Genomic DNA, 18,714 nt, shown 5'->3' with positions numbered 1-18,714 from the left:
TTTTTTATCTTAATTTTCTTAGATAAGTCCCTTTAACATTTCATATAATAAGGGCTGGGTGATGATGAACTCCTTTAACTTTACCTTAACTTTAACTTGCTGGGTCCTCCAGCTGCTGCCTTGCTTGCTGGGAGTCTCCTTCGCCCCTCCTGCCTGTCTCCACCCCTCCTGCCCCTCCTACCGGTCTGGAGGAATGTTTCTTCTTTAACTCCTTGGTTGTGGGACTTCCATACAGTTCGATTTTCTCTCAATTCTGGTGGTTTTTGTTTTTAAATTTGTTTTTGTTCTTTTGATAGTGCAAGGAGGCACAATGTGTCTACTTACGCCTCCATCTTGGCCAGAAGAAAATCTTATGTTTTAAGTGAATGTCCAATTTTGTGTTGGGCTTCATTCACAGCCATCCTAGGCTAGACAAACCTTTACGGGGACTAAGTGTTTTTTTTTTTTTTTTTGCAGGAGTCCCAGGTGGTTGTTAAGCTCAGGCAAGCTGGGTAGATAATCTTGTGTCTTCATCCTTTTTTCTCCTGCCTTTCAGTTCCATGACTTTTGCTTTAAAGTTACAAAGTTATGTTTTTAAGGAAATTATAAGAAGAAGAAAAACAGCATATTTTACCTTTACCACTTATCATTAGTGATGGTTTTCATTCCTGAAAACTTCATTTTGAATTTGGTTTAATTTTTTAAATTATGATAATTTCCTTTTACGTTTCTTGCAGTGTATGTCTGTTTTCAACAAATTGTCTTGACTTTTGTTTATGTAAAAGTCCTTATTTTTACCCTGTTTTTGAAAGGTATTGAATTTTTAGTTGACAGTTTCTTAAACCGTGAAGGTGATTTCTTGCCTACATTGTTTCTGATGAGTGTTCAGCCTTTATTTGTATTGTTCTCTTGTATGAATGGTTTGGTTTTTCTCTAAGTGCTTTCAGGATTTTATAGTCATCATTGGTTTTCAGTAGTTTGGTTTTGATGTGACTAGTTTTCTTTGTATTTATTTTGCTTGCAGTTTGATCTGTAAGGCTTTGGTCTCTCTCCCATCAAAATTGTAGGATAGTCTTCCATTATTTCTCTAAGTTTTTAAAGCTTTTACTTATTTTAAAATTTTATGCCCCATTTTCTCGTTCTGGAATTCCATTTGTACCTGTGTCAGACTGTGGTTTCTGGCTGGAGAAACTGGGTGCTCCTACCATTAAGTAAGATTGAAAATGTAGTATGTTTACATAAATCTCCAAATATAGTTTATTAAATTTGACAGTAAAGAAGTCATTGGTGATAGAAAATAGAAAGTGGAATGTGCACAAGAAAGAATTGAGGGGTACATAGGAATCGAAGAAGTCGAGGGACACTGCTGCAGTTCTGTGCTTGTGTTTCATGCCCCGTGGCCGTGTGTCTGACTTAGAGTTTTGTTTCATTTTTAGGCCTTCATCATAAACAACCTCCCTGTCTTAGCTCCGTTTTTATGTGTTATGGGAGGACATAAGGCACTTTGTAACATGATTTCTAGGCGCATAATTGAACAATAAATTACCTGTGGTTGTTACAAATGGTACTAATACCCTTGGATTTGTTACCTTAATATTATCTTTTTCCCCCTTTCCAGTTCAAAGCAGTATTCAACGATTTCAAGAGAAGTTTTTTATTTTTGCTCTGACTCCTCAACAAGTTAGAGAGATATGCATATCCAGGTAAGAGGAATGTTTGGAATATACTTCTCCGTGAGTATTGGTGTGTTAGTCTGCTAAGGCTGCCATAACAAAGGACCACAAGCCGGGTGGCCTAAAGAGCAGCAGTTTATTTTCTCACACTTTTGGAGGCTTGAAGACTAAGGTTAAGACGTTGGCAGATTTGCTTTCTCCTGAAGTCTCTCTCACTCTTGGGGGATCATCTGGTTAGAGTGTCATCCCGATATACCATGGTTGCAGGTTTGATTCCTAGTCAGGGCACGTACAAGAATCAACCGATGAATGCATCAGTAAGTGGAATAACAAATTGATGTTTCTCTTTCCCCTTTCTTCTTCTTTCTCTAAACTCAATTTTAAAAAATTGTACAATGATTAGTCCAAAAAGTCCAGTATTGAAATAATATGGGGTTCAGAAAAAAGGAGAAAACTGAGAGGAGGAAACTACCAAAAAAGTAAAATGAATGTAGGTTCATGTCGTTCATGTTCATCGGGGGGCAAGGTATTGAGTTTTTGTAAACTGGAAGTACTTTCAGTCTTGGGGATAAAAATAAGCTAGCTAACAAACAAGTAACTAAAATAACTTAAATAGCATAATGTATGTCCAAAACCATATCATTAACCTAAGTTTTGTTATTCGGGGATTAATGCAGACTCGGCCCACCAGAGTCTGTGTGTTGTGGGTGAGGTGAACAAATTCACGTGGACTGCCGAGTCCTGTGGAGAAAAAGGGACAGCATGGCCGTCTCTCAAAGGGGGAGCACCTTGACCCTTGACTGGACAGGCTGTTATTGCTTCCAGTCACATTACATCAAAGAAGGTTCTCATTATTTCTAGATTTAGTTAAGTGTTTACTTCCTACAGATAATAAAAAAAAATAAAGGTGCAAGTGCAAAGGGAATGATAAAAATGATTTGGTTACATTTTGTCCTTGGGACATATTAGCACAGACTTTAGGGAGTTTCTTCAGAGATTCACATTAAATATCTGCAGTCTTAACTCAGGGTGAGGGGGTTTTAGCAAAAGCAAATCTCATAGCAGCCTAGGTACAATGCAGGCCTGATTCCCCATGGGAAAGCCGATCTGCACACCTGGCTCCTGTGTGCCGCCTTGCATTGATTGGTTTTCTGGATCATTGCTGGGCTACATTTGTTACTGCCTTGCTGATCAGTTCCCTACAGGGGATAATCCCTTGCTTGAAATCAGCATTTATTGTTTTATTAGGTACAAAGAACTATATTATGTGATATGACCCCTTTCTACAAGTTGCTTATAGTCTTGTTAGTAAGTGAACCAGCTTATGTATATAAAATGATCATTGGCATTGTGAGGTGTCCTATGAAAATAGCCAATTCAGTGAGGACCAGTGAGTGCTGATTTACAGGAGGAGATTACGTTTAACTGGGGGTCTGGGAAAACTTTATTAGAATGTTGGGTGGGCCTTTGAAGGAAGGAGATTATACTAAGTAGATTTAAAGATACAGATTTCAAGGTACATTTTTAAACCATTTTTTTTTAAGTTTAAACTTTGTGGATGTATTAACTAATCAAGAAATGGATGACTAAAATTTAAATAATTAATTTCATGTTACACTTTTAATCATGTTCTGGAGGTGGATGGTATTGATGATTTCACCGTAATGGGAATGTATTTAATGCTCCAGACCATACACTTAAAAATGATTAACATGATAACATTTTTAATGTATATTTAAACACCAAAATTTTTTTTTAGGTAATGATAAAAGTAAGGCTATTTGCAATTCTCCCTCCAAAGAAAACAAAATAAAACACACATCCGCATGTATATATAAACCCCAGCCTTTTCAGAGTTCTGATCAAATAGAAAAACATCATCTTTCTAAGTAGAAGTAAAAGTTTGGTACCCATTACTTTGCTTTCAATAATTATGAACATTTTGGTACTCTCTATGTGACCTCCTCTCCACATTTTTTCTTGCAGTATTTTAAAGCAAATCACAGACATCATATAATTGTACCCAGAAATACCTTAAAACGCATCACTGATTGTTAACCCAATCACACTAAAAATTAATAATTTTTTAATATAAAACAGTGTCTAGCCTATATTCAAATTTTCTGAGTTGTTTCAGTATTTAAACATGGCTGTGCATTACTGTGGACTTTCAAGATTTTTTTGCCAATCTGACCAAAAAAAAAAAAGTAGGTATAATTTTGATTGATTTACCAAAAAAAAAAAAGAAATTACCTACCTTTTCTGCTCCAGAGTGACTTATTAAAACATCAGGGGCCTGTACTTGTATATAAGGGTTTCTTGCACCAAGAATTAACCAATCAGATGCAACCTCATTATGCAACACGATTAATAAGATGCAACTTGATTGTATGACCTATATATTTATGGTTCAAGATGGCAATTCACCATGGATGGCTATTGTTGTGGCTATTGTCATTTTTAATTTGACAATCTAAGGGAAAAGAGGTTGGTGCCCCTGACTGAATCGTCAGTGTTAGCATGTATTAGAAATTCACCAGTAGTGATGGAAAGAAAACTGGAACTCAAATCAAGGGAGTGGACCAGAAGGAAGGAAAAAATGACCAAACAGAAAAGAAGAAACAAGAATTCCAAAAAATGAGGAGAGGCTTAGGAACCTCCAGGACATCTTTAAACTTTCCAACATCCGAATTATAGGGGTACCAGAAGGAGAAGAGGAAGAGCAACAAGTGGAAAACTTATTCAAACAAATAATAAAGGAGAACTTCCCCAATCTGGCGAAGGAAATAGACTTCCAGGAAGTCCAGGAAGCTCAAGAGAGTCCCAAAGAAGGTATACCCAAGGAGGAACACACCAAGGCACATCATAATTACATTAGCCAAGATTAAAATGAAGGAGAGAATCCTAGAAGCAGCAAGAGATAAGGGTTCAGTCACCTACAAAGGAGCTCCCATCAGACTGTCAGCTGATTTCTCAAAAGAGACCTTACAGGCAAGAAGGGGCTGGAAAGAAGTATTCCAAGTCATGAAATCCAAAGACCTACATCCAAGATTGCTTTATCCAGCAAAGCTTTCATTTAGAATGGAAGGGCAGATAAAGTGTTTCTCAGATAAGATCAAATTCAAGGAGTTCATCATCGCCAAGCCCTTATTATATAAAATGTTAAAGGGACTTAACTAAGAAAAAGAAGTTAAAGAAACATGAACAGTGAAAGGACAGCAAGCAAACTCACAGTTGTTAACAACCACACCTAAAACAAGCAAACTAAGAGGACAGCTAGATCAGGAGCAGAACCATAGAAATGAAGATCACATGCAGGGTTAGCAACAGGGGAGTGAGAAGAGGAGAAGGGGGAGAAGGTACGGAGAATAAGTAGCATAGACGGTAGGTAGAAGATAGATGGGGAGGGCAAGAATGGTATGGGAAATATAGAATCTAAAGAACTTGAGACATAGACATAAGCTAAAAGGGGGGAAATGGTGGGGGAGGGGTGTGCAGGGTGGAGGGGAATGAAGGGGAAAATAGGACAACTATAATGGCATAATCAAAATATATTTTTAAAAAATTCTTGTGGCACCCAGTTGAAAATTGCTGATGTAGAGATACTGAGATTCTAGGCACCAGTTCTTATGTTGGATCCACATAAGACTCACCTGAGTAGCTGTAAAAACTACTAATATTCAGACTACTCCAGACCAATAGGAATATCTGGTGAGTGGGCCTTTATATTTAAGAAAATCAGCAAGTGATTGGAATTCTTAGCCAAGGTTGAGAACCACTATAAGCAAACAAGTTAATTTATTAATCTCTTTTAGAACCTAGGGGACTCCTTTTCATGTTAACCAATTCTGTAGTGTATTGAGATACATAATGCATTGCAAAAGTTTCTGTGAAGTGAAAATACCCTAAAATTACCATAAAGACATGATTAAGTGTTAAGTAAATGAGGGTTATCATCACCTCAGTGTCTCGATTAAGGCTTGTGCTATTGGTATGCTAGTGTTAATCTTTTAAGAATAAGAATTAAAAAATGAAGGTTGGTTTTTTTGTTGTTGTGAGGTGTTGGGGGTTTTTTTCTGTTTGTTTTGGTTTTTGGCAGTCGTGTTCCTGTGAATTCTCATTGTACTTTCTTGACCTGATTTCTTTCTCTTTTCAACAGGGATTTTTTGCCAGGTGGTAGGAGAGATTATACAGTTCAAGTTCAGCTGAGGTGAGTTGGAAATTTTCTGTTGCTTTAATAACACTTGCTAATAACTCTGTGCATATAGTCAGGAATTTGTAAATACATAAACATGTTTGAGTATACTATTTAAGAATGCTTTCTTTTTTCTTCTTTAATGCAGACTTTGCTTGGCAGAGACCAGTTGCCCTCAAGAGGATAACTATCCCAATAGTCTGTGTATAAAAGTAAATGGGAAGCTCTTTCCTTTGCCTGTAAGTTGCTTTTTATTCACCAGGAGGTGGGGTAGGTAAAGACTGATTGTGAGTAAATGAATTATTGGTTAGATGATGGGTATATGGGAGCTCATTACACTTTTCTCTCTTTTTGTATATGTTTGAAATTTTCAATAGTAAAAAGATAAAACATCTTTGAGGGAGTTGGGAAATTGGAATGTAAACTTATAAATTAGAAAATTTTAAAAATTGTTAATTTTGTGAAGTTGTGATATTTTTTAAAGGTCTTAATAAAGAAGCTATAAAGGTATCTCTGAGTCAAATGGCATATCTAGAATTTGCATTTAAATATCCAGGGGCAAAGCCAAAAGTGTATATGTGTGAGGTGTGTATTTTGGTGTGAGCTGATAGTGGGGCCAGAAGTGACCAAAGCACAGTTAGTAACATGTTAATTATTGAAGCTAGGTGGTGAGTACTTAATGTTCTCTCTACTTTTGTATATGAAAATTTTTAATAATACAAAGCAAAGTAAATCCATGTTGATATTAAAGTAGTAGTATTAAAGTATTAAAAGTAATATTAGAGTAATAGTAACTTTTGTGAGAAGTACAAGTAAGGTACTTCTGGGTTTTGGATGTGAGGGTGGGTACTTTTCTGAACTTGTGAAATCTTTGACACCTTTTTCAAAAAGTAATTTTCCTCTTTTGGATTGATGACCTTTGGATGAGACTCTGTGATTTCCAGTACAAAATAAAAATAATCAGTGTAACTGAAATCAGACAAGATCCTGTATCTGTTTTGGAGGAAATATTTAATTGCCTACAGAGAATTAAATTTAATTTCTTTCCTATGATTGTAGGGCTACGCACCACCACCTAAAAACGGGATTGAACAGAAGCGCCCCGGGCGCCCTTTGAATATTACGTCTTTAGTCAGGTTATCTTCAGCTGTGCCAAATCAGATTTCCATTTCCTGGGCATCAGAAATCGGAAAGGTAAAGATTCTGTCCTCTGGGCAGCATGAAAGTAAGCCCCCTAGTAGTTGATTTATTTTTGTTTTTTTCTTAGGCTACTAGCTCCAGCTTGTTTCGTTTTCTGACTGTAATTTCTAAAAAGTAGTAATTTCCAATTCAGGGGTGGGGGTGTGGAGATTCTTAAGGTTAAAAACTTGAAGGTTTCCTGAGTATCATCTCTGGACTTCCCTGGAAAATAAGTATAATTACAATATTTCTTAAGGTAATGAGTGATTTAATCATAATTGTGTTTAAATAGCATGTTAAAAAACTGGAAACTTGGGACAATGTTATGTATTTATGAATAGGAAAAAAGAAGCTTTATTTAGCTTTGGGGAAAATAGTTAAATCATGTTGTGATGAGAAGTAATCTGTTCCAGTATTTATATAAATAGTTGATACCGTAGATAACATGTGGGCATCTCATGAAAGCATTTACTTAGAATTGTATCATTTCCTCTAACCTTTTGGTTGATGAACTGGTTTTCTGCTGATTCTTAGTCTTAAAGTGCATTATCTCAGGTATGAGGTACTGATTAGTACAACAGGGGATTTTCATATTAGAATGTTCATTTGCTGGGTGGGGGAGAGTTATAAGGGTATTAAATGGCAATAGAAAAAATACAATAAAGATTATATAAGAAACAACAACAACAAAAAAGAACTACTTGTTTATATAACTAAAGTAATAGAATGACAAAAAATTCAGTTAATTTCTGAACATAAACTTTAGTGTTGCTATTTTATAAGAGAAAAAAAGATACTATTTTCCATTTCATGGATAGAGAAGTTGAGTCATAATGTTTGTAGCAAGAATTTTTTTTTATAACCAAGGTAATTACAGAGCTTAGACATAAGGAATAGTATTTTTGTATTAGTTTTTGGATTGTAAAGATACTATTATCTCTTTAGTGATCTTTTGAGTTCTTATTTCCGAATTTTTACTGCAACTTACTGTCACAGGGCACTGATTTCTAATGTTTTTCATTTTCATGAACTGAATGTGCAGTGAGTGGCAAAGGATTCAGAAAATCTTGGTTTAGTGCCAAGTTGGTCATTGTTTGATTTTGGCAAAGTTGCTTATATCCATGAGGCCTACTTAGTATAAAGAATGAGTAAAATCTTGAGAATGGGTTTTGTATACAAATGTAAGGGACATTAAAAAATGAGTAGGGATTCATGCTTTAAAGCTTAGTGAGAGGAATTTGAATAGAACAATATATTTTTTTGAAATGACTATTAAGTTTCTGATTTTTGAGTAAATAATTGTAGACATTGAAAATGTGGTAGCTTTTTTTTTCTTTGCCACGTAATGGGAATAGTATTTTTCCTTGTAATTAAAATAATTAACTTAAATTTATACACTGATTTGCATATTCAGATATTAAAAAACTGTTTCAGGACATTTAAAATAATATTTAAAATCATTGGTGTGGCAACTACTTAAAAGTATTTTATTGTAGAATTAAACATTTTTGTTTTACTTATTTATTTTTTTCTTAGAGAGAGGGGAAGGGAAGGAGAAAGAGTGGGAGAGAAACATCAATGTGTGGTTGCCTCTCATGTGTCCCCCACTGGGGACCTGGCCTGCAACCCAGGCATGTGCCCTGACTGGGAATCGAACCAGCAACCCTTTGCTTCACAGGCCCATGCTCAATCCACTGAGCTACACCAGTCAGGGCAACATTTTTGTTTTAATTTACTGATTTTAGCGAGAGGGCAGAAGGGGTGGGGAGGGAGAGAAAGACATCAGCTTGTTATTCCACTTTTTTATACGTTCATTGGTTGATTCTTGTATATGTCCTTACCTGCAACCTTAATGTATATAGATGATGCTCTAACCAACTGGGCTTACCTGGCCAGGACCTGCTTATTATAGAATTGATTGAACTTAAATATTTAATGAAATGGTAAGATTTTAGCATTTTGATATAAAATTATATTTCACCTCTTTGTAGCTCTATAAATAGCTAATGAAGGTTGTTCCTTTGTGCCAGATCTAAGAGGTTTGGGACTGGATACTTGTGTTCCAGCCTTGTCTTTTTTATTCATTTTTTTATCATTTCTTCGTGTGTCTTACATACTGCAGTAGTTGCCGCTTTCCTAGTGAAATGTCCATTACAAAACAGGAGTTAATTTGTCAGAGTTTCTCTCAAAAGAAATTTGATTTGGGGTTTATTTAAGTTGATTGCTCAAGGTCGTGAAGCAAGTGGTCTCTTGTGCCAGAATCAGAACTCTGGGTTTTAAGTGTTAATTCAGACCACTGATGTTGAACTCCCTGTAGTGGAGCCTGTTTTTCAATGAAAATATTGTGAAAGCTCATTACATAAAAACAACGGTTTACTCAGAAGTTGGCATGGAAGGGTAGGTACATCCTCATTCATACCACAATGGTCCCTAGGGTACCAGTTTTGCTAAATTAGAAACCGCCTGAAAGCTACTGATCTAAGCTACGTTATCTTTCACATGGACGTTTTAAAGTAATAAGTGAGTGAGAAATACCTGTAATATGATTGAGCCATCTTTCCTAAAGGAACTGAGTTGATTTTGTTCCCTTGGCAGTCGTTGACCTTCCTGTGGAACTTATTTTGAATGTTATTTTTAGAAACCAGAGGTTCTTAAACAAGTATTTTATGTAAATAGACTATTATCTCTCGTCTTTAATACAGATTATCTTTCTTTGTAGAATTACTCCATGTCTGTATATCTTGTACGACAGCTCACATCAGCCATGTTATTACAGAGATTAAAAATGAAAGGTATTAGAAACCCTGATCATTCCAGAGCACTAAGTAAGTAATGTTTGTAAGACTGAGCATATGAGATGCTTTAATTAAAAAAAAAGCCTCACATATATATCAATATAGGAATAATTTAGGGATAATTACTAGAAACCTAAAATGAATATTGAATTAAATTCTCTTAAAAACACAGCCCTATATATTGGAAAAACCCTTCCCTTAGAAACTACTCCCAAGAGGATCAATTTCAGGTCCCAGCAAGTCTCATTTGGGGCCTTCTCATGAAAACTTACTTAAACACCAGGTTTATGGTAGTTTTGAGTATTGATGTACACATTGGCTTGCGAATAGGAATGCAAGTTTTCAAAACCTCCAATGTTTAATAGAATGTACATTTAAAAACATTCTAAACAATAAAAAGCTTTTTTTTTTTTTTTTTGGTAAAGAAAAGTTGATGTCCACCAATAATATTTGCCTTCTGAGATGTTTTATTTTGTTCTTAATTTTATCATGTACAATAATAGGTAAAGAAAAAAGCCTAACTCAAACTGTAAATACTTTAGTTCTGTAACTAGATTGAATTAAACAAGACGTTTTTCTGAAAAAGAGAATGTTTTTCCCCAGATTACCTCCTATACCACTGAATGAACCAGAAGAGGAGGAAAGGTTGAAAAGGGAGCCAAGTAGGGCTTTTGAAATGGTATTTTGTTTCTTCTCATACCATTTCTGATCTCCTCAGACAGCGTAGTATTGATCTTCTTGCCCAGACCTGGAAGCTCTGGAAGTTAAGGAAGTTCTTTCCTGCTTTTTGTTGCGCCATCCCCATTACACTGTCTCCAGTTCCAGTCCCGTTCTCCCTACAATGGTTTTGAGAATTAGGCATCTGAAGGCGATGCATGTATTTATTAGCTTCTGTATGCAGTTATCTGGTGAATGAAATCGCAGGCACATTACCACATTCATACTATTTTTTAGTTGTTGAAGTACAAGACTATTTTATCTTTCTGTTTACAAACTTAGTAATTGTTGGAACCAACCAGTACTCCCTAATAAAAACGGTCATGAATGTGTGTTAAAAAAGCATTGAAGCTTAGAGTAACTGCTGTTTTCCAAGTTCTTTTCCTAATTGTTTTGATTTTAAATCTTAAATAGTTTCTGTTTTGAAACGCTTCTTACCTGCAACCTTATTTTAAAATTTCAATTAAATGTGATACAGAATTTGTAACTTTGGAATTCTTTAACCCAATACTGGAAGTATGATTGTGTTTTCAGTACATTAAAACTTAATGTTTTGGTTTTTGTTTTATTTTTGTAGTTTGTTGATATGTTCAAAGTATTTGAAAAATTAAATAAGATGATATATTTCTATAACTGCGTGTCACAGTTAATTTTAAGAACGTTTATTATTATTTTTCCTTCTTTTTAAAGTTAAAGAAAAACTTACTGCAGATCCTGATAGTGAAATTGCTACAACTAGCCTTCGGGTATCCTTGATGTGCCCTGTAAGTAAAGCAACAAAACATTTTGGCATGTTTTACTTTTTATAACTTAATACTTTTCCTATAAAAGAAAGTGTGATAGTGACTGATAGAATTCTTAAAATTTTGTCATTTTTCCACTGTGGAATCTTCATGATTAAGCATTATAATTCCAAAGAAAGTAAGTGACCAAAGAATAGTCCTGAAAGGATATTATGGGGTTGGCGAAAAAGTCTCTGGTAGCGCTTAGTTGTCTTTAACATCATTTGAAACAGCTTTGTTAGGTTGGATTGTGACAGCTGTCATATCAGCATGCATTTTTTAAAAACTTTATCAAAATTGGTGAATTTTTGTTTAGCCATTTTAATATTGAATATACAAGAAAATACACAACTTCTTAGCATTTTATGCTTTATTTTTTCAACAAAGGTAAAAACACAACTGAAACATGAAGAAAGATTTGTTCAGTGTATGGAAAAGTCCTGTGATTGATCAAATATGTCAAAACTGGTTTGCAAAGTTGCACGCTGGAGATTTCTCACTGGACAGTGCTTCATGGTCGGGTAGACCAGTTGAAGTTGATAAACGATCAAATTGAGATCTTGAGAACACTCAACGTTATACCATGTGGGAAATAGCTGACATATTCCAAATACCCAAATCAGTAAAGTTATTAGTGAAAATGAAAAATGTGTCTTTTATAGAAAACTTCTTGGCCAACCCAGTAATATTGAAGAGGGAAGAGAGCTTTAGGTTCAGAATAATCTGTTCTAGTTAATGCTGTAGATAAACTACAGCTAAATATAAGCATATAGAGAAAGTTGCTCCTTTTATTAAATAAAATTGCCATTACCTAATAAAATGGTAATTGATGGTTCTGCTTTAATTGAGGTAGAATGTGTGAGAGTGTGAGATATCTTTTTTTTTTAAGATTTTATTTATTTATTTTTAGAGAGCAGAGAAGGGAGGGAGAAAGAGAGGGAAAGAAACATTGATGTGTGAAAGAAACATTGATCGGTTGCCTGAGGACTTGGCCCACACCCCAGGCATGTGCCCCGACCAGGAATTGAACCGACAGTGATTTTTTGAGTTTTGGGACGACATCCAACCCAGTGAACCACACCAGTCAGAGCGAGAGATGCCTTAATTCATTTGTAATGTACTTCTAAGTTGCACAGTAATTTTTGTTTTATATCTCCTAACATGGAGACTATGGGGAGAATCGGTCAGCAACTTAGGTACTCCTGTGTGCTTGGTACTGAGCTAATTGTCAGAGAAAATATCGAAGACTTGATAAAAAGTTTCTAGAAAGTTACTAGTTTAGTTTGAGAGAGAAAACCAACTCACATGAAAAAGCAGAAGATTGTACTTACCACTTACAGTCGTGCTATTGAAGTACAAGAGGAGAGATGGGAAAGGTCAGGAATAGTGGACGAAGGCTTCTTTAAAACCATTACTGTTGGAGGGGACCTTCCCATATGAAAGGGACTTGATTTGGAATCAGGAATTTATAATGTTGTGTAGGGGGCATTTGGCAACTAGTCACCATTGTGAGAAATAAGCCAAGTGGGGCGAAAGTAGGTTTATAGTCATAAGTATGCAAAACACAGTTCATTCTTATATTACTAATGTATCGTTTTCTATACAAACAACTGTAAACCTAATCTTGCCCCACCCTGTACTTTTTTTTTTAATGGAAAAAGAATTGTTCCAGAGAAAGGAATAATTTGTCAAGTTCCTATTAGGTGCTCCTTGTTTAACTGCCTTAGCAAAACCTGTGTGGGAGCTGTTTTCAGTTTGCAGGTAAGGAATGGAGAGCAAAAGATTCAGAAACACAGGTCGCACGGTAGTGACAGGAGAACAACGACAGACATTCTGGTCTTCTGGCATCATTCTGGTTCTCTGAACACAGAACACTGTACCATACTGTCCCTTTGGGCTAACATAAAAAGTCCCTGATTACACGTCCACCGTTCTACCACCCTGGTGTTTATGTATATCTTTCTTCTGAAGCTTTTTAAAAAAAAATCATTAAGTGAAATAACTTACCTTTATTGAAAAGGGATAGAATTACATGAAATTGGGATTACTTAGAAATTGCAAACCTATAGTTGTAAAACCCAGAGAAGGAGGTCTATAGTTCCACCACGGGAGGACGTGACTGCCCTGAGGCCGAGGCGGAGGCCGCGTGGGCATGTGTTTGGACCCAGGACCTTCTCTGCTCTTTAGCTCTGTGCAAACCTTCAAGTTTACATTCTGATCCATCCATTGTATCATATCCTTCTTATCAGTTCTGACATCCTCATATGGTGCTAGCTTTTATTGTACTGATATGTGGAACGAATGCCAAGTTATATTGTGATAGAAGGTTCAAGTTTGTGTGTGTTGCTCCTGCTGCCATTTGTGTGAAAATGTTTTTGAGAACACACACTTGGTTATGCATAGAGCATCTATGGGAGGACATGAAAGAGATGGATCACAGTTGTTCTCTTTTCTAAATAGGGGAACAGGTGAGAAAGACGTGTTTTCATTGTGTATGGATCTCTTCCTACCTGTGAATTTACATGTTACCTATTTTCAAGAAATATGAAATGACCTTTTAAAAATTATAGGGCAACCAGTGAGTACTAATAAAATATACAACAGTCTTGATGGAAATGAATTTTGGTTTGAATTTTTTTTTTCATTTTGATCTTGTATGACTTCTTCAGATTTTTTGAACTGACTCTTCCCTTTGAGGTTTTGTTTCTCCCTTCTGAAATGGTCTCGCTTGTGTTCTTTCCTGCTTGTAGTTAGGGAAGATGAGGCTGACAATCCCATGCCGAGCAGTGACTTGCACGCATCTGCAGTGTTTTGATGCTGCTCTTTATCTGCAAATGAATGAGAAGAAGCCCACCTGGATTTGTCCTGTATGTGACAAGAAAGCTGCCTACGAAAGTCTAATTTTAGATGGGTATGTGCCAATATAAATATTAGCTTTGTCTCCATTCATTACAGCCTCATATGAAATCTCCTGTAGCATAAAGTCCAGATGTTTGTGTTTTCTGCTTTATATTTAACTATACTCAACCTTATTTTTAAACTGTGGTTAGTGAAACTTTTATCTTCATGATTTCTGTTGGGGGGGATAGTTTCCTTTTTGTTTTTCCAAATCATTTCATAGCTTGTATGAAACGGGGGATGGTCTACTTTGTGATGTTATTCTGCTTACCCAGAACTTTGAGAAGAACAACTAGGGTTTCTGCCAAAATGCAGACAGAGCAGGCGATAGGGTAGATAGAATTATGTTACATAGCTGGTTAGTGCAAAACTGGGACGCACACCCAGGTTTTTCTGACTCTGGAGTCTGAACACTTAAGCATTATCTTTCATATCATACTGCATGTGTCAGAATTAAGGGAAATTATATAAATAATTATTAATAAGTGAGATACCTTTTTTGAATATACTTTATAAAAATTGCATGGATCATATATGTACTAGAAGTATAAGATTTAGGAAATACACTTAATGAAAAGATTAAAGTCATGAGCATCCCATCCGATGATGATTTATTTCTGTTATTGTATTAAAAAGCTTGAAATCATAGTTTATATAATGACTTGTATGTGCTTGTGATTTTCACTCAGTATAGAGTGAAATATATCCTAGATCTTTAAAGATACCTGTACCACAATGTTTTTTATGTTTTAAAAGAGTATTATAGTAAGAAGAATGAAGCAGTGAAGAGTGAATGAGTCACTTTTCGCAATATAACCTTTACTGGATTTTTACTTTTTAAATCTTTTAAATTTATTTTGAAATGATTTTGAACTTGGAGAAGTTGCAGAGTGTCCTGTGTAACTTTGACTGAGGTGGTCAGTTGTTAACATTCTGCCATATTGGTTTGATCGCATTCCCTCTTAATATATGAGATCTGTCCAGAAGGTATCCAGCCATGCAGTATTAAAAATAGACACATTTATTGATGAAGATAAGATATAAGAAACACTATATAATTTGTATGCTGAGTTAAATTTATTGAGACATACCTCTATTCCTTCTTTCATTCCATACCCCCTATGATCCTTTTTTCTTGATAATAAGCTTACAGATTTTTTTATACAAATGTTTTATTTGCTTATGTGAATTTTGTATGTTGTGTTGAAGGTTGCCCTTTACTGCCAATCTCAGGAGGCTCCTGGTGTCTATTTCTGTTTAGCCACCAATTTTTTAGATGACTCAGTAAATCACTTTTTTATTGCCCATTAAAGATCTAAAATCTAGGAGGAAGGGGGTATACTACTTGTCCTAAAGTCTAAAGTATTTAAATACCAGAAGAAACAAACTAAAGTCAGATAGCATTACTTTTGCCTCCGAGATAGTATTTATTTGTCACAGTTTCCCCTTTGAACAAAGCCATTAATGACATTTATGTACTTGATTACTTTATAGGCTTTTTATGGAAATTCTCAATGACTGTTCTGATGTGGATGAGATCAAATTCCAAGAAGATGGCTCTTGGTGTCCAATGAGACCGAAGAAAGAAGCTATGAAAGTATCCAGCCAGCCGTGCACAAAATTAGAAAGTATGTGCAGAATGGCACCAGAGAGCGGAGCAGTAAACACCCGCGTCATTGTCTTGATTGTTAATGCTGGTCACTAGACATGTGTGGAGCTCAATTTGCTAGCTTTATCTTTTCATCATCTGTTACCTATGTAATTCCCCCAACTGATTTTTATTCTTTCCTTAAGAAATGTGTCAAAGTTTATACTATCTTATAATCAGCCTTTTAAAAAATATGTTTTATTGATTATGGTCTACGGCCATACCACCCTGAACACACCCAATCTCCTCTGATCTCGGAAGCTAAGCAGGGTCGGGCCTGGTTAGTACTTGGATGGGAGATTATGCTGTTACAGTTGTCCCATTTTCCCCCTTCACTCCCCTCTACCCTGCACACCCTCTCCACCCACATTCCCCCCTTTAGTTCATGTCCATGTGTCATACTTATAAGTTCTTGGCTTCCGCATTTCCCATACTATTCTTACCCTCCCCCCGTCTATTTTCTACCTACCATCTATGCTACTTACTCTCTCTACCTTTTCCCCCTCTCTGCTCCTCCCACTCCCCTGTTGATAACCCTCCATGTGTTCTCCATTTCTGTGGTTCTGTTCCTGTCCTAGTTGTTTGCTTAGTTTGTTTTTGTTTTAGGTGTGACTTGCTGTCACATCTAAAACTCATTGTGAGTTTGCTGTCATTTTATTGTACATGTGTTTTATCTTTTTTCTAGATAAGTTCCTTTATCATTTCATATAATGAGAGCTTGGCGATGATGAACTCCTTGACCTTAACTTGACCTTATCTCAGAAGCACTTTATCTGCCCTTCCATTCTAAATGAAAGCTTTGCTGGATACAGCAATCTTGGATGTAGTAGGTTCCTTGCCTTTCATGACTTGGAATACTTCTTTCCAGCCCCTTCTTGCTTGTAAAGTCTCTTTTGAGAAATCAGCTGACAGTCTTATAGGAACGCCTTTGTAGATAATTGTCTCCTTTCCAGTGCTGCTTCTAAAATTCTTTCCTTATCTTTAATCTTGGGTAATATAATTATGATATGCCTTGGTGTGTTCCTCCTTGGGTCCAACTTCTTTGGGACTCACTGAGTTTCCTGGACTTCCTAGAAGTCTATTTCCTTAGCCAGAATGGGGAAGTTCTTCTTTATTATTTGTTCAAATAACTTTTCTACTTATTGCTCTTCCTCTTCCCCTTCTGGTACCCCTATAATTCGGATGTTGTAACGTTTAAAGATGTCCTGGAGGTTCCTAATCCTCTCCTCATTTTTTTTGAACTCTGGTTTCTTCATTCTTTTCTGATTGGATGTTTCTTCCTTCTGGTCCACTTCCTTGAATTGAGTCCCAGTTTCCTTCCCATCTCTGTTGATTCTCTGTATGTTTTTCTTTATTTCACTTCTCATAGCCTTCACTTTTTCCTCTATTTTGCAATCATATTCAACCAATTCTGTGAACATCCTGATTACCTGTGTTCTGAACTGTACATCTGATAGGCTGGCTATCTCTTCATCACTTAGTTGTATTTTTTCTGGAGCTTTGATCTGTTCTTTCACTTGGAACATTTTTTTTCCATTAGGCCCATCTGTTACATAGTGAGGGGTGGAGCCTTAGGTGTTCACCAGGGTGGGGCAACCCAGTCACTGTGTTGTGACACAGTATGGGGGGCAGGGGTCCAAGAGGGAACAAGGGCACTTGCTTCACTCTGATGGGTTTCAGTCACTTCCCCCACTACCCACAAGCAAATTGGGTCCTTTTGTTGCTGAGTCCCATGTGGGTGGGCTTGTGTACATCCTAGGACCCTGTGGGTCTCTCCAACAAACTCTTCTGTGAGGCTGGGAGTTTCTCCCGCTGCCACAACCCCCACAAGTATTTTCAGTCTGTGCTTTTAGGCTTTATTTCCTGGCACTGGGACCCTGGTTTGGAGGTATGCCTTGCTCCCCAGTTTTGCCTGGTTTTATCTGTGCTCAAATGTAGGTCCGCCTGTTTGTCAGCCTCCTTGCGCACCTTGCCCCTCCACAATTCGCTACCTCCTCTCTGGATCCACCAGCCGCTGCCTTGTGTACCTGGTGTTCACTTGCTTCCCTGCCCAGAGCCCTCTCTGTCCTGGCCACCCAACTCAGCCCATCCTACCGTTCTGGATGAATGTGTCTTCTTTAACTCCTTGGTTGTTGGACTTCCATACATTTCAGTTTTCTGTTAGTACCAGGTTTTGTTTGTTTGTTTGTTTGTTTGTTTTTAAATTGTTGTCCTTATTTTGGTTGTGCAGGGAGGCACAGTATGTCTACCTATGCCTCCATCTTGGCTGGAAGTCATACTCAGCCTATTTATAAATATTTTTCATATAAATGTAAATGAAATAATCATCTAAGATTGTTTTAATATATGGTTTTTGTAACAAAATAAAGTTATAAATGACGTCTATGAACAGTTTTTCAGAAGTGTTTTTAGAGTATCTGTTGTGGGAACCCCAGCTAGAAGTGTGGTCAGGGAGGCTACTTCATCCATTAATGGAGGGCAGAGGGAGGTGGTCACAGGTGAGCCGCTAACAAAAGTGGGAAGGCATTTTACTGTTGCCTTGGTTACTTGGGATGTGTATTCAGCCTCCAACTCCTGCACCTGTCCACGAAGAGTAGGGAAAATAAGGGCAGCTGGAGTGTTTGAAACCTGTATGCTGACTTAAAAATTCCTTTCTCTCTAACATAGTCTACTCACTGCATTTGAGTTCTGTGCTGACTGTATTTGATGTTGTAATAGTGTAATGCATAACCATTGTTCAGAGTAAGAAGAGAGGAAAAGTAAAGGATTAATGTCAATATTTATCATTTTCCTGTGATTATTATGGAACCTCTGGATGGAATGATCAAGGTTTCCCTCATCTTTGAGG

At 36.5% G+C, this 18,714-nt stretch overlaps 1 protein-coding gene across 7 annotated transcripts in view; it reads left to right on the top strand.

The window, feature by feature from the left end:
• Positions 1–18,714, top strand: part of PIAS2 (protein inhibitor of activated STAT 2) — a 72,178-nt gene that overhangs the window by 33,555 nt on the left and 19,909 nt on the right. For all 7 annotated transcript variants that reach the window (XM_037165052.2, XM_053664189.1, XM_053664190.1 and 4 more), the window contains 8 exons: positions 1,598–1,682; positions 5,812–5,862; positions 5,996–6,086; positions 6,907–7,041; positions 9,746–9,851; positions 11,229–11,302; positions 14,071–14,231; positions 15,713–15,846. In XM_037165052.2, the coding sequence (XP_037020947.2) occupies positions 1,598–1,682; positions 5,812–5,862; positions 5,996–6,086; positions 6,907–7,041; positions 9,746–9,851; positions 11,229–11,302; positions 14,071–14,231; positions 15,713–15,846 (837 nt within the window). The remainder of the gene's footprint in view (positions 1–1,597; positions 1,683–5,811; positions 5,863–5,995; positions 6,087–6,906; positions 7,042–9,745; positions 9,852–11,228; positions 11,303–14,070; positions 14,232–15,712; positions 15,847–18,714) is intronic.

The sequence above is a fragment of the Artibeus jamaicensis genome, unplaced genomic scaffold (genome assembly GCF_021234435.1).
Source record: "Artibeus jamaicensis isolate MK-2021 breed Jamaican fruit bat unplaced genomic scaffold, CSHL_Jam_final contig_354, whole genome shotgun sequence".
In the NCBI taxonomy this organism is placed as follows: Eukaryota; Metazoa; Chordata; class Mammalia; order Chiroptera; family Phyllostomidae; genus Artibeus; species Artibeus jamaicensis.
This window is presented reverse-complemented; position numbering and strand designations above follow the sequence as displayed.